The following is a 13061-nucleotide window of genomic DNA, read 5'->3' on the forward strand; positions in this document are numbered from 1 at the left end:
CTCTGACCACACAGCTTCTGCACAGGGGGCCCACAGGGTCAGAAGGCACAGCCAGCAGGGCACAGGTCACGAACAATGAAGGCTCTGCTTTCACTGCGGGTGACTTGTAGGTGTGAAGGGTTTGGAAGAACCCTGAACAAGACAACTTCTTTCTGCTTTAAACAACTAAAGCCCATATGATGAGCCTGGACCACTCTAGGCAGCCAGCCAGAGAGTAGCTGATGCGAGGCAAGAAGCACCTTGTATATAGGTGTAGCCAGGACCTGGACAAGAGCATGTGAGCCTATGACACACACACTCCTCACAGGAATGGTAGTCACACACAGTGCAGAAGATACCCATCCTGGTTCAATCTTCTTTCCATCTCAGGCTTTCAGTTCAATTTCAGTCAGGAAAATAGACAGAGTATGGGCCAGCTTCTAGCCAGACTGAGGGAAGGACTCCTACCAAGTGTTCCGAGACATCCTGACAGTTCTATGCAGATGTCCCTTGAAACATATCAAAGGTCAGTCGTTACCACTAAGCTCACATTATGATGTTTCTGAAATGCAGAACTGACCCAGAGAATAACCGTCATGTAGGTTAAAGATAGTTCTCTTAGAATACTGAATATTAATATAAATTCAGATTCTATTACATAATATGCTCTTAAATTAATAGAACAGTTTTCCTTGGAGTATTTCCTTGGCAATATTAACCAAAAAGGTCCCCCACTGCTGCTGCCGATGCAGGCTGCTTAGACACTGTAAGCCTGTGAGCCAAGCATTTCAGGCTGCTGCCGATGCAGGCTGCTTAGACACTGTAAGCCTGTGAGCCGAGCATTTCAGGCTGCTGCCGATGCAGGCTGCTTAGACACTGTGAGCCTGTGAGTCGAGCATTTCAGATCCAGAACGCCCTTGTCTCACCAAAAACACAGTGGATGAAGCTCTAGGTTTAGATGCAGGCCACTGTGAAACAGTCACCAGGGATTTAAATGTTAACTTGTCATAGACCTCATAGTCTGCCACCTGAATTTAAAAGCACAAACAAGCATTGTCTAACCATTCCTTGACAGCTAGTGTCTATGGGCACTGTTTCAAATCTTATCATGGAGAAGGAAATAAGGGTTATTGGCAGGTCACTCAACTGATAGCTCCAAGATGGAAACAGGTGATTTTAAAACTTGCATTTATCACATGAAGATAATATCCTGACAAATCTCTGACATGAACTGCACCCCAATTGGAGTCAGCACACATATAAGAGATGCTCATCTTGACTGCTGCTCTATGCCCTCTGTGGCAGAGAACAGGGTCCTAAATCCATAGGACACCACATAGAGAAGGCACTGCCATCCTTATAGATGTAAAAGCCACCACAGAGCTGTTAAGAATAAATCTGCACCAGGTCGATTTGTGTCTGACAAATACTTGTGACTAAATGGCACATATAGTCAGTACTGAATTCACCCTGCCAACCCTTCTTATCTTGGACACACACACACACACCACACACACACACATACACGCACCCCTTCTCGATGTTAGCCCTGCTACATCCCCATCTCCCTTGAAGTCGAGGTAGGAGTCAGTGGGTGTCTTGTCCCATAGGGAAGCTGTTCTGTGGCCAGATCTGCAACCAGCACTGCAGTCACTGCTGTAGTTGTGGCAGCTCAGGCTCCCAAGGCCACATCTATAGCCTCTCAGGTGCCTAGGGAAGCACAGCACATAAAGCACCTTCACCGACCCACACCTGAGTGTCCCATAGCTCTCAATAGCCCAAGTGTGCTTCACTGAGTGGGGAGGCAAAGCAGTAGACAGCCTCCCTTAGCACAGGGAGTGGACTGGTGGCTATAGGACTGTGGGCAGCTGCTCAGTCCACCCTCAGTGAGGCCAGCAGTTCAGACTGACTCAGCAAAACCCGGGACAGGATTTTATAAGATTGCCTAAGCTTTTTAGAGTGGGTTCTACCTGACACAGGAGGCCTACTGTAGGTCACAGGGCTGGGCAAAAGGCCCCCTGTGCAAAGTTCACCTTACAGAAGTGCATCAGCAAGGATGCTGTTTGGGGCGCTGTCTATCAGTACCCACAGAGGCCTGTCCAGTCTCCTTCTCCTTGCTGGACAATGGCAGCTACTCATCTAAAACAGAGCATCACAAACAGCCTGTCATCTCTTCTCCCCAAACGGCTTGCCTTGCAGCAGCTGGTGCTTGTGTCTAGGTTATTAGTGGCACTAATAAGCCTGAGTGACTTGTTCATCCCACCTAGGTAGGACAGGACCTACTTTTATAAGAGTATAGGCACAAGCTGAGACTCACACAATTTGTTGTGAGCACCCACAGCCCAGAAGTATCTCACATTGCCCCTGTGGCTTACAATCTGTCTTGGCTGGGGCTAGACCTGCAGCAGGACTCCTTCCAGATGCCCCAAGCTCACACAGCTGGAAAGGCTAGAGAAAGCAGAGCACAGAGTTCCCCCAGGCCTTCGGAGCTGCAGCAGGTCATGAGTATGCAGCCAAACAGTTTCTTGATCAGTGAGTCCAAAGATCTAGCTACTCTAATAGAATCTTGAGATAGTGAAACAGTAGAATCACTGGCTAATTAAAGAATTCAAATTGACCTTTGTAGAAGTAAACACTCTGACTATGAAATCTAAATTCTTGTTATGATTTGCTGCAGTACAGCTGATGTTGTCAACCTTATTCAGGAATGGTCCGACCTGAGGTCTCCATCTGAAGTCATTAAACATCTAAAGATGTTAATTAGGAGTTCTGTTGCCGCCATTATTTTTCAAAGCCCTCAAGTTGGGTGGTCCTTTGTGTGCACCCTCTTTGAGGCCCAGGCTTTCTGTCACTTGAGTGCTCAGTCCACTGCCCGCAAAGGAAGAACAAAATGCCCACTTGGGCTGGAGAGGAAGAAGGACTGCCACTATGACTCACTGCAGGGGACTAACTTGAGTGTACCGAGTATTGCAGGATCTGGTGAGGGCCATGGTGCAGATTTGCCTGTCCTCTGACTTAGGATAGAATTCTAAGGGCTGCTGACCAGGTAAAGTAGGTCCTGAAGAGCCTGTGGAGACTATACGGGGCTCTAACACAGCAGTGCCCACTTCACACGAAGCCCAAGCTTTAAATGACCATGGATCACTCTCTATAATACAGGCAAAGCCCCATATCACAAAGTGCTGCCAAGGTTTGCAAGGGTGAGAGCAAGGCTAACCACTGGAACTGCTGAGGAGCAGGACTTAATTTTGGCCAGTTTACCTAGCTACACACGCAGCAGGGTGGACATGGTTGCCACAGCCACTGCTATTCACTGAGACCCTGAGGATATGCCGGTGGACACTCGGGCCCAAGCCCCTTCCCTTTTGTATGGTCTAGAACGTGCCCACAGAACTTGTGGGCTGTGCACACGAGGGCACACAGAGTGTTCTAACAAGGACACTTCATCTGGACCCCACACACAAACAGCCCACTGGCGAGGACAAGAGAGCATCTGGAGCTCTCAGATGGGCCCTGTAGAGTCATCCAAAGTAGTCATCTGGTGCCGCACTACCTCCCTGGCTCACATTATAACATACAGGAGCTCCTGGATACCAGCAGTGCCTGGGTATCAGCAAGCTGAGTTAGCTTGCTGTTGCAGTGGTCTTCGTCACACTGGGGAACCTTTGAAGTGTTCTTCATATCTGGCACAGCAAACACTGCAGCCACCTCAGTGCTACCCTGCCCTGTGTCCCAGGAGTCCTTCTGGAAGACATCTGCTGAAGACAGTGGTGCCTTCATTGGACCCTGCTCGAAAACAGGCACGGCTGCCACCTAAGCATGTAGCTGTCAACAACTGGCAACAGGATTTTGAAAAAGACGACGAGCTTCCAAAAATGCATCTATCACCACCACTGATGGGGAGGTGATGGACAGCAGGTGTGGTGAGCCCAGACCATGCAGAGACAGGCGCGGCTGGCACCGCTGTCACTTTGCGTCACCATGGCCAGCTGAACAACCCAGCTGCCAGTTGCCACTGTGCAAGGCATAAAACATACCCTCCAAGCAATCCCAGCAGCAGGACCGTGCTGGAGGCTGCATTATTAATTAGAGTAATGGCGCGTGGTCCTGTTACACGGCAGGATAATCGTGTTTAATTTGTGTATGTTTTAATTATGGCTTAAGCGGTGCCAAATTTGATCACAGTATCATCTTTTCAGTTCTGCTCTGCAAGCATGTTTGCATTCATTTGCATTTGAAGCATAAGGAGCTGCTCTTCCTGGGCAGTGCCTGCACACAGAGCCCCTTTCACAGGCCTCCCTCCCATCCCATCCCCACACTCCTCCCTCACTGCAAGTGACAAGCAGGTCTCTACTGTGCTCCAAGAGCTTCCAGAGCCTAGAGGCTGGTCTCTTGCCGGAGGCACCCTAGAGCCTGAGTCTGCTCTCCCTGCAGGATGAACAATGGCTGCATTTAATGTGTTTAATTTACTGAGATTGGGCTTAGCTCATTGGCCTTTCATTGTTTTGGAGATGGATTTAATTAACCTCTGATGAATCTAGCCAGCCAGTGTGATGGCGTGAGACCCCAAGAGGCAGGGCTATCAAATGGGCCATATTCCCTGAAACACTGGGATCTCCTTGCCTGTTCAGGATGACAGGAGTACTGAGGGGGCTCTGTTCTGGGTGAGAACCCAGTGTCCTAAGAAAATAAAGCAAAGAGTCTAGTCTTTGTCAGACACTGAAAATCAACTTCCACTTTCACTTTAGGAGGGAAGCCACCAATGGATGACATAGCAGTGTGTTAGGTATCTCAGGCACCAGCTAGCCACAGGCCTGGGACAGCTTTCCCAGAGGACACCTTTCTACAGGGCATCCTGTGTTCTGAGCAGCACACCTTTCTCCTGTGACTGAGTCTGTCTGTGACTGTTCTGATTTCTTACTCTTCCCATCTTACTCTGTCTTCAGAAATATGAAAGTCACCTGGAGGTGACCTGGCAGAAACAAGGGTACAGAAATTCTTAAGAGGATTTGGCCTGCTGGGAGAAGAGACTCGCCAGGTAGGTATCTATGGAGGTTATTTCCGGCTGGCCAAATCTACAGAACCTGCTTCATATCCAGGCAATGGGCAGCAACTCCACCCTGCACTATGTGTGGAGCAGCCTGGGGCCTACAGCTGTGGTCCTGGTGGCCACCAACACCACTCAGTGTCCTGAGTGTCAACTGGAGTCTCCTGCTATCTCCTGATCCAGCTGGGACCCTGCTGGTGCTCCCCAAGAGCAGCATCCAGTTTTCTTCCGCTCTCGTCTTCACCAGGCTGCCTGAGTTTGACAGCACCAACATGTCTGAGGGGGCACAGCCTCCAGGAAAGCCATACCCTCTGTACTCCTTGGCCAAGTTCTCCTGGAACAATATTACCAACTCATGGGATCTTGCTACCCTGAGCACCATTTTCAAGGCCGCCCTGTAGATGATCCTACTGGAGCATTCGCCAATGGCAGCCTGACCTTCAAGGTCCAAGCCTTTTCTAGATCTGGTCAACCTGATCTAGCTCCCTCTCCTCCTGCACACAGCAGATGTCTGCCAGTTAGAAGTGGCCCTGGTTGGAGCTTCTCCTCGTGGAAACCATTCCCTGTTTGGTCTAGAGGTAGCCACCTTGGGACAGGGCCCTGACTGAATGAACAGAACTCCATCGATGATGAGTATGCACCTGCCATCTTGCAGCTGAGCCAGCTGTTGTGGGGCTCTTCTCCATCTGGCTTCATGCAATGGCAACCAGTGGCTTTCTCTGAGGAGGAGCGGGCCCGAGAATCAGCCCTCCGCTGCCAGGCTTCTACTCTTTGCTCCACCTTGGCACCTTCTCTTCCTCATCCACCAATTGTCCAAGCCTTCTTTGGGAACCAGAACAACTCTGTGCCTTCAATCTAACCTTTGGGGCTCCCACGGGCCCTGGCTACTGGAACCAATACTACCTTTGTTGGCCAATGCTTCTGGGCGTGAGCTTCCCTCCAGTGGAAATCTTCTCTCCACTAGTCCTCGGAATCATGGCGGTGGCCCTGGGAGCTCCAGGACTCATGTTCCTGGTGTGCGCGCGTGTGCGTGTGCGTGTGTGTGTGTGGTATTTCTGCTGCTGTGCCACAAGCGGTATTCTGAGTACCAGTCCATAAACTGAAACCCACTCTCCAGAGGGAAGGGCAGAGCCACATCTGACTGCTGTGCCTCAAGCTGCCGGAGGGTGGACGCTCAGTGTTGTGACCTGCTTTTCTGGAGCACCTCAGAAGCCAGCCTCAACCTACGGGGCGGCGGGGGTGGGAGGGTCCCCAGGAAGTTGTCCTTCCAAACCCACAGAGAGGCCACGCTCACGGGTCGGGGTCCCCACACTCCCGTTTCCTGTGGATGAAACTTGAAGGCCTACATGAGTGACTGTTGGCTGCCCTAAGGGGCATGAGATAGACATTTTCCCCAGTTTTTTGTTGTTTGTTTTTTTTAAAAAGCTCCAGCAAGCCTGGTTTGGCTACACAATCTCTGTGGTCCTCAGGAGGTCCTAGGTGGGGTGGAGGCAGAAGAGTCTATGTAGTAGAGCGAGACAGGAGACAGAACAGCGAGCCCGGCGAGTGTGGCGAGACAGGCCTCTTGAGGCGGGCAGTGGGAGCACATGGCACGGCAGTTTCATACTGGGCTGTAACAAGGCTACGCGGTCTTTAGTCCCCGAGCTGAATGGGCTTTGTTTCACTAAATAAGTTTAACAACCTACACTAAAAAGTTGTTTTCCACATTTCTTACAGTTTGCTTACTTACATAAAAAAGTATATTCAAAAGGTGATAAATATGCTTTATTGGCTGGATGGAAAAGCAGTTATCCATAAGTTTTACAGAGCTTCAAAACCCCTCCAAGAATTATTATACAGATTTAAAATATATTCATGTATTTATTGAGCAAATAATCTGTGTAAGAACTCCTGGTTCTCCTCCCACCCCTTTGTAAGTGTCAGACTAACAGTAGGGAGAAGGACCTCCAGGCTTCTAAAGTGGGAAGAGATGTCCACCAAGGTCAGTGAGTGAGGGAAGAGCCAGTCATCAGGTGGTGTACCAGGACCGTGAGTGCCCAGTGCCAATGACCTCAATGCCCCGTGCTGGGTACCTCCCTGAGGAGGAGGCTTCCTTGGGGGTGTTACAGACACCAAGGCTATCCTGTCCCGTCTCAGTGGCTTTGAGAAGGAAACTGGAAAGGGTGCTGTTCACAAAAGTCCAGCAAACCTGATAATGATCACTCACACCAATGCCAGTCGCCCTTGTGGGGAAACACAGGCCAAGGGTGAGCGTAAGGAAAACACCCCACAACAGACACATGGCCAAAACAGGCCCTCCTTAGGCAAGGCCCAGAGCCAATAGTGAGCATAGCACATATTCCTGTTCTATGTGTCATCTAACACCTGGAGGTGACTGGCACAAAGACAGCAGGTGCTTCAAAGAGACCGGACACTGTGGGCACCTTGCTTGTGGCTGGAGAGACTCCTCCACACTGTTGGGTCCTTTCCCCATTGCTGGAGACACTGCCTGCTCCTTCTGTGGGAATCTGCACAATAGATCAGTGCTGCCCCCTGTCCAGAGTGGGACAGTACCACAGGTGGAGTGCTGCAAAGACCAGTTGGGTCTCTGGCTGGAGACCTTGCACTGTGGACCCCCCAGAACTGGGTTTCCACAATGAATAAAGACATTTTCTTCATGGGTGAAGAAGCCTAATCCAAGTGCAACATGATAGCAATGGGGACATTTCCTCAAATACAAAGGTCCTTGCATCTGTGCTAAAACTTCACACAGGCCTTCCACAGGCTAGCCCAGACACTTGGCTCTGTAAAGCTTGGGAAAAATGAAACTAGAAATCTGGCTCCTTAGCTGCCTGGATGCTCAGGGTCATGCTTCCTAGAAGGGATGGCACAGCAATGTCACTGCAGTAGTTAACGCCACCTGACAGCTCGGCATGAGTAGGGACAATGTCCAGGAAAGGGGCCAGCAGCCTGTTCAGTGCAACTGCCAGTGCAGTCAAAGCCTCACGCAGGAAACTTAGACAGAGCCCGCTCTCAGAAGCCAGCCTCCCCTTGGAGACTTTTCTCTGAACGGTGCTTCTTTAGAATCAGAAGACTGCAGGTGACTTGGGTGGCATTGCAGATGCATCAATCTGCCAGCAGGTGACATAAACTCACCCTCCATGAGGCCAGTGCAGCTCAGTCAGAGCTTCAGACATATCTAACACCCAGCAGCTCTCCATACAGGCCAACAGTCCTCTGACAGACCAGAAGGCAATGCTGAGTGATGGGTTCTGAGAACTCTGGCTGGTCACAAAGGTAACCATCCATCCATATCTTGAGAAAAGGCCCCCCGGCCTGTGCAGCAAGGTGAGATTTCCTGGTGCTTTCTTTAACTCCTCACAGATCATTCTCTAGTCTCCATCATGCTCTAACCATAGCAAAGGAGAGGCAGCTGGAAGACAGGTTGTCTCCCACACACCACGCTGGAGTGCGCAGGGGTGCCTGTTGCAGCCCCATTATCACTTGGCTTCCCAGTCTTCCTGCCTCCAGCTCACCAAAGTAGCAAACACAGCTCTGGCTAGACACTAATAGAAAGCTATGTGGTACAGGGCAGGCTGATGACTTCCTGGGCACTTACTAGCTTCATTTTGATGATAACCAAAGCTGTGCAACTCTGCCCAGGCACCACAAGGAGACATAGGGCTGACAGAGAAGCTAATGGCTCTGGTGAGTTCCTTCCTGGGTTTACACACAGGCCTACTGGATGGAATATCCCCATGTCCACTTACCCAGACAGCCTCCCACAGAAACACACCCTGGAGGACAGATTTGGAAGGTGCCCATTAGCTATTCTGAGTCTGTCCATACTGGCTTTCTCTCTGTGTTCCACCCTGAAGGAAAAGTCTACTGTGAAGAAGTTTCTCTGAACTTTTCCCATTCACAAGCAGCTCTGGGTCTCCTGGTGTTGGTCTTCTACGAGTCATTTATTCCATACGAGCCTCTCTACCTAAGGAGAGCTCCTGGAGAGGTAGGAAACCACTGTGTGCAACAGAACTGCTGGCCTCCAGCAGCAGGCTGGCAACTCAGCTCAGAACTCGGGAACAAGAGAGTGGGGGTCTGGGAAAGGAGTCTCCTAGCCTCTGGTTGCTACCTGGATGGAATGGGGAGCTTCAGTGAAGACCTGCCTCCTGGTATACTCTCAACAGCTTTGAACACAGTGAGAGAGGTATCTGCCCACAGGCAGGTCTTACTTGGACTCTTTGCAGGCTCTGGCATCAGAATGAGAATGGGCGCTACAAGCCAGCAGAAGGGTGCAACTGCCTAGGCCATAGGAGGAGCTGTTCCTTCCTCCTCCATGGCTGGGTTAAGTAAGATGCACTGCTATTTTGAAGAGACTGAAGTGGTCGTCATCTCTGAGCCTGTGTGGGTCTGAACTAGGCCCTCTGCAGATACGTTATGGCTGGATAGCTTGGTGTTCTTGTGAGAATCCTAAGAATGGCAGCACAGTTTATCTCTCACTCTTTTGCCTGCCCTTGCGACCCTTTTCCTCCTACTGGGTTGCCTTGTCCAGCCTTGATATAAGCATTTGTGCCTTGTCTTATTGTTATGCCATGTTTGATTGACATCCCTGGGAGACTTGCTTTTTTTTTTTTTTTTTTTTTTTTTTTGAGGGGGTAGGGAACAGAGGAGGAGTGGATTTGGTGGAGAGGAGACGTGGGGTGGGTGGGAAGGGAAATTGTGATCAGAATGTAAAGTATGAGCAAGGAGTTAAAAAAAAAAATGTCCTGGGCTGGGGAGATGGCTCAGCAGTTAAGAGCACTAACTGCTCCTCCGGAGGTCCTGAGTTCAAATCCCAGCAACCACATGGTGGCTCACAGCCATCTGTAATTGTATCTGATGCACTCTTCTGGTGTTTGTCTGAAGACATCTACATTGTATTCGTATAAACAAAAATAAATAATATTGTTTTTAAAAATGTCCTGCTACCAGGAGCTACTGAACACCCAGGATCCCCTCTTCCCACTACCCACTCACCACCCAGGGTCTCTCCTTATTACTACCCGCTGAGCATCCAGGTTCAATAAGAATTGAACCCATTGAATATTCAGCGAAGCCCCCTGAACCCACTGGTCATCTAACAGACCTCTTGCACTACAAAGTTCAAAATGTACCCCATGGGCCTGCCCTGATGAGGTATCCTCAGCTTAATTAAACACAGAAGGATTTTAATGGCACATCACTCATTTCTATCAACCAAAGGGAGACATCTGTTCAGCTCTGTCTTTAAAAAATAATTTTCTACTGAGTATGGAAGATTAATGTGTGATAATGTTTGGAACGGAGACTACTAATGAGAAGACAGTAATGTGAGGCACTGCATGATTTCATGCTGTTCTTAATGTGGCCCCTATCCATGGATTGCCTAGTGTTGCCACATGCAATAAAGATCCTGGGCAGAGACGACATGAAAGTTAAAAGGTGGGTTATAGTTTAAGAAACCAGGCACCCAGTTACCTATCTTAGAGCTCCGGATGCCAGCACTCATCTGGTGACAGTCATGGACCTCATACAGAGAAATCTGGTCCTTAAACTAACACCATAAGACTTGCTTCCCTTGGCAGGATACCCTAGCTGCATGGGTTTCTTCCAACCTCAGGCTGCATCACTTGTCTTGAGGCCAAAGTCTGCCAGCTGCAGTCACTCTAGGGACTCCAGGACCCTGGCACCCAGCCTGGAGCTCCTCTCACAGTAGTCAATAGCTTTGGAGTTCCCCAAACTAAGAGAGCCTCAATTAATTCCATGAAGTAGAACAACCAGTTTCCTAGCGTTTGATGAGGACTCAGCAGTGGAAATCCCGGTGGAACCCAGCCCAGAACCCAAACACTCCCCAACTCTGCAGGTGTCAGAGTGGCAGGACACAGTGGTTTTCCCCAGGCTATTTTCTGTGAGGGACACTGAGCCTGCAGCATACAGAGATGCCTGTTCTTAAGGCTAGTAATGGCTGACTGGCTGAACAGTCACCACCACACTACACCACCCCCACCACAGCACAAATGCTTCTCCATGAAGACGTTTTACCTAAAACATCAGCATCTGTGAGAACGGAGACATGGAAGTGGCCTAAACAGATCACATCTCTCTGCCCCAATTTGCTCTGCCTCAAGGAAACTCAACGCCCGAGCTGAGGAGGAAACACATGCTTACCTCTACGACAGACTTGGAATCCAGGCGGAAGTTGAAATCACCGAAGACAAAGTAGGAAACTTTCTCAAATCGCTGGTCGATGATTCTGGGAGGAGAAATGGAGACAGCGGTCACTGGTGCTGCATGCCGACCGGCCCAACTGGGTCTGAAAGTACTTCCTGCCGCAAAAAAACTACGATCGACTTCCGGCCGGATCAGCGCCGGGGTAGCTGGAGCGCAGGGTTGCCTGACACCCACACCCGCCAGCTACCCACGACCCCCGCCGCAGGATTTTGGAACTGCTGGTGAGTGGAACACAGCTTCTGCTCCAGTCCAATCACGCGGGACCTGAGACTGCTCTGGTTGGGGAGAGAGAAATCCGGCCTACATAGGGCCACAAGCCTCTTCCGGTCAGAAAAGCACAGGGGCAGCTGGGGCGCAGGGTCCGCTGACACTCGCCAGCTACCCACAACACCCGCCACAGGATCTTAAGACTTCTGGTGAGTGGAGCACAGCTTCTGCTCCAAACCAATTGTGCGCGGGACCTGAGACTGCATTAGTTAGGGGAGCAGAAACCGGCCTGAGTAGGGCCACAGGCCTCATCCGGCCGGATCAGCGCCAGGGTAGCTGGACCCCAGGGTTGCCTGACACCCGCCAGCTACCCATGACCCCCGCCGCAGGATTTTGGGACTGCTGGTGAGTGGAACACAGCTTCTGCTCCAGTCCAATCACGCGGGACCTGAGACTGCTCTGGTTGGGGAGAGAGAAATCCGGCCTACATAGGGCCACAAGCCTCTTCCGGTCAGAAAAGCACCAGGGCAGCTGGGGCGCAGGGTCGGCTCACACTCGCCAGCTACCCACAACACCCACCACAAGATCTTAAGACTTCTGGTGAGTGGAACACAGCTTCTGCTCCAAACCAATTGCACGCGGGACCAGAGACTGCATTAGTTAGGGAAGCAGAAAACCGGCCTGAGTAGGACCACAGGACTCTTCCGGCTGGACCAGCACCGGGGTACCGTCAGCTACCCACGACCCCCGCCGCAGGATTTTGAGACTGCTGGTGAGTGGAACACAGCTTCTGCTCCAATCTTTAAACAGTGACAACGATAACAACTAACCCCAGAGATTACCAGATGGCGAAAGGTAAACGTAATAATCTTACTAACAGAAACCAAGACCACTCACCATCATCAGAACACAGCACCCCCACTTCGCCCAGTCCAGGGCACCCCAACACACCGGAAAAGCTAGACACGGATTTAAAAGCATATCTCATGATGATGGTAGAGGACTTCAAGAAGGACTTTAATAACACACTTAAAGAAATACAAAGGAACACTGGTAAACAGGTAGAAGACAGTAAAGAGGAAGCACAAAAATCCCTTAAAGAATTGCAGGAGAACACTGCTAAAGAGTTACAAATCCTTAAAGAAAAACAGGATAACATAATCAAACAGGTAGAAGTCCTTACAGAAAAACAGGAAAACACATCCAAACAGATGATGGAAATGAACAAAACCATACTAGACCTAAAAAGGGAAGTAGACACAATAAAGAAAACCCAAAATGAGGCAACACTGGAGATAGAAACCCTAGGAAAGAAATCTGGAACCATAGATACAAGCATCAGCAACAGAATACAAGAGATGGAAGAGAGAATCTCAGGTGCAGAAGATTCCATAGAGAACATCGGCACAACAATCAAGGAAAATGTAAAATGCAAAAAGATCCTAACTCAAAACATCCAAGAAATACAGGACACAATGAGAAGACCAAACCTACGGATAATAGGAGTGGATGAGAATGAAGATTTTCAACTCAAAGGACCAGCAAACATCTTCAACAAAATTATAGAAGAAAACTTCCCAAATCTAAAGAAAGAGATGCC

The 13061-nt window shown here is 49.9% G+C and overlaps 1 protein-coding gene and 1 pseudogene across 3 annotated transcripts in view; one reads left to right on the forward strand and one right to left on the reverse strand.

The window, feature by feature from the left end:
* Inpp5a (inositol polyphosphate-5-phosphatase A) overlaps positions 1–13061 on the reverse strand; it is a 193567-nt gene that overhangs the window by 29920 nt on the left and 150586 nt on the right. For all 3 annotated transcript variants that reach the window (XM_021167525.3, XM_021167526.3, XM_029479152.1), the window contains one exon: positions 11192–11276. In XM_021167525.3, the coding sequence (XP_021023184.1) occupies positions 11192–11276 (85 nt within the window). The remainder of the gene's footprint in view (positions 1–11191; positions 11277–13061) is intronic.
* On the forward strand, positions 3887–6124 carry LOC147002834 (glycosylated lysosomal membrane protein pseudogene; annotated as a pseudogene).

Source organism: Mus caroli, unplaced genomic scaffold (genome assembly GCF_978045245.1).
Source record: "Mus caroli unplaced genomic scaffold, Mus_caroli_1 scaffold_8, whole genome shotgun sequence".
NCBI lineage: Eukaryota > Metazoa > Chordata > Mammalia > Rodentia > Muridae > Mus > Mus caroli.